This window comes from Myotis lucifugus, unplaced genomic scaffold, assembly GCF_000147115.1.
Source record: "Myotis lucifugus unplaced genomic scaffold, Myoluc2.0 scaffold_276, whole genome shotgun sequence".
Taxonomy (NCBI): Eukaryota; Metazoa; Chordata; class Mammalia; order Chiroptera; family Vespertilionidae; genus Myotis; species Myotis lucifugus.
This window is the reverse complement of record NW_005871324.1, coordinates 837,382-840,327: the sequence shown is the minus strand read 5'-3', so window position 1 is coordinate 840,327 and position 2,946 is coordinate 837,382. Positions and strand designations below refer to the sequence as shown.

The 2,946-nt window shown below is 59.7% G+C and overlaps 1 protein-coding gene across 1 annotated transcript in view; it reads right to left on the bottom strand.

The window, feature by feature from the left end:
- The window catches only part of AIFM3 (apoptosis inducing factor, mitochondria associated 3), a 12,565-nt gene that overhangs the window by 1,038 nt on the left and 8,581 nt on the right, over positions 1–2,946 (bottom strand). The window contains 3 exon segments of the mRNA XM_023763189.1: positions 288–392; positions 899–974; positions 1,241–1,465. Of these exon segments, the coding sequence (XP_023618957.1) occupies positions 288–392; positions 899–974; positions 1,241–1,465 (406 nt within the window).

Here is a 2,946-nt window from a genome sequence, read left to right as displayed (position 1 = left end):
CCCACCGCCTCACCTCTCCTCGGCGGTGTCTCCTGCCTGCCCCTCCCTTCGCCCCTCCGTCCACCCCACCTCTCCGGGAAGCCCCCTCTTCTGGAGCAAGGCTTCTCTGGGATGATTTCCCCCTACCGACCAGGTCCTGCGGCTTCGTGCCCCTGCCCCACCCCGTTGCTCTCACTTGGTGTAAAAAGCCACGAACTTCAGCTCCTCCAGATCCCCCTGGATGATGACGTCGTCGAAGCCTTCTCCGTACCCTGTGGGCCGGGCAGGCGGGCGGTGTCCACACTCACTCCACTTCCCGCTTCCGGATGGCACGGCCCGAGGCCAGCACCTCAGCCACCTTGGACACAATGGGATCGTAGTTCATGCTGGCCACGGCGATCACCTCGTCACCTCTGTGGGGAGAGGGTGGCTGAGCCTGGTAACTACCCTCTTCTCGGAGACCCTGACACACTCCTGCCCACCTGGGACTCAGGAAGGGATCGTACCCAGGACAACAGGGATGTCCCGAGCACCCAACCCTCGCTGCTTTGCACTTTAGCCCAACCTGGGCTTTGGGCTACTGTGGGACTCCCATGGAGGTTCAGGGCTGGGCTCCTGTCCTGGGATTCCCACTGTCTACCTGTGTGACTTCCCTCAGTGTAAACGCGGGGTAGCCACACCCACGTCAAAGAGCTGTGCTAAGGATCGAATGTCCTGTCGATGCGTGGCAGGTGGACTTATCACCCCACCGCCTCACCTCTCCTCGGCGGTGTCTCCTGCCTGCCCCTCCCTTCGCCCCTCCGTCCACCCCACCTCTCCGGGAAGCCCCCTCTTCTGGAGCAAGGCTTCTCTGGGATGATTTCCCCCTACCGACCAGGTCCTGCGGCTTCGTGCCCCTGCCCCACCCCGTTGCTCTCACTTGGTGTAAAAAGCCACGAACTTCAGCTCCTCCAGATCCCCCTGGATGATGACGTCGTCGAAGCCTTCTCCGTACCCTGTGGGCCGGGCAGGCGGGCGGTGTCCACACTCACTCCACTTCCCGCTTGGGGTTCCACCGGGTCAGGGTCCTGTGCCCTCCTAACTGCCCCCTGTACCCGCCGCCAGTGAGTGCTTTACCACTTTCTACAGCTGTCGTGGCCCCGCCCCTGGGATGCTCGTAGCCCCGCCCCAACTCCAAGCCCCACCCACCCCGCACTCCGCTATCACCTTAGCCCCGCCCCCAAAGGCTCCTGGCCCCGCCCCGTCCCGAGGTTCCTGTTACCCGCGTAGCGCAGGCTTTTGCCGAACATGGCTGTCCACAGGTAGGGCACCGTGCAGATCTCCGCCTCCTGCGCCAGCATGTTCTGGGCCGCCACGCGTCCTGCGGGACCCAGGAGAGTGAAAGCCCGACACGAGCCCCCACCGCCCCTGCACTGCCTGCCCTTGCTCTCTGGGGACCCCTCACATAAGGGGCTACTCCTTCTCGCCTCCCCAAGCTTGGCTGCAGCTGATTGGTACCAAGGGGGACACCTAGCTCAAAGCTGGCCACTCAGATGGCTTTTCTGGAGAATTTGAATGAAAGGTCCTGGGTCTGGAAGGTGGGTTTCCTGGGGATGTGGGGCTGCCCGGCCATCTCAGGTGTGCGCACAGGCAACTCATGGGACATATGGGGTTTGAGGACGGAGGCAGGAGAGCAGCTACAGCCAGGGCCCCAGAGAGAATAACGATGGTGGCTTCCCAGTTCATGAAGCCCCACTGGAGCCCTATGGTTGGGTGTCTGTGAGAGTCCCCTGGACCCTCCCATTAAACTCTAATTACACTGATGAGTAGAATTGGCTCCTTAAAACCTAGCACCACCCAGCCGGCATGGCTCAGTGGTTGAGCATCAACCTGTGAACCAGGAGGTCACGGTTCCATTCCCAGTGAGGCACATGGCCGGGTTTCGGGCTCGATCCCAGGTGTGGGGCATGAAGGAGGCAGTCAATTAATGATTCTCTCTCTACCTCTCCCTTCCTCTCTGAAATCAATTAAAAAAATATTAAAAAACAACAACAACCTAGCACCAACTTCAGACCTTGGATCTGAACAGAAATTAGTACCAGCAGTGGGGTTTCAGGCAGCAGAGGCTCAGATCGTGAAGGCAGAGGGGAGGAGAGGAGGGGAGGTGGGTGCAGGGAGTCTGGGGTCCTCCCTATAAGGTAGCTCACTTGCTGGCACCTGCAGCTTAGGGGCCTAGACCAGGTATGTACAGTGAGCACATCTTCAGAGGCTTGGTGAGGGGGAAAGTCTGTTCCTCAGAGAGCACAACAGTTCCCCACTGAGCCCCAGGTTTCCAGGCCCAGACGGCCACTTCACAGGGGTCTGCATGAGACAGCTGGGTTCCCAGAGTCAGTCCAGTGACCCAACGGAGACAGAGCCCCTGAGTGGGGAGCTGGCCCACGTCCTACTACATCCCTTTCTCTCTCCCTGGTGAACGTGTGTCTTTGAGTGAAAAAGAAAAGGAGAGGCTGCTGGCCCGGCCGGTGTGGCTCCATGGTTCAGCGTCAACCTATGAACCAGGAGGTCATGGTTCGATTCCCAGACAGGGCACATGCCCAGGTTGTGGGCTCGCTCCCCAGCGTGGGGCATGCAAGAGGCAGCCGATCAATGTTTCTCTCTCCTCATTGATGTTTCTCTCTCTCTCTCTCCCTCTCCCTTCCTCTCTGAAATCAATAAAAATATATATTTTTTAAAAGGAAAGGTTGTTGGAAGGACAAGTGGGGTGGGGTGCTGTGGCTGGCTGAAAGGGGTGTCCAGTTAGCACAGGAGGGAGGTCTCTGGAGACGGGCCACACACAGGGCATGCTCTGTGAGCCGCTTGATCACCTGGATGAGGCTGGCCCAGACAGGCCACCACAGAGCTTTGAATGCCTTTGCCACCAGCAATCAGGGCCCAAGGTCAGAAAATGGGGGATGGGCCTGGGGGAGGCTGAGGCCCTGGGACAGCCTC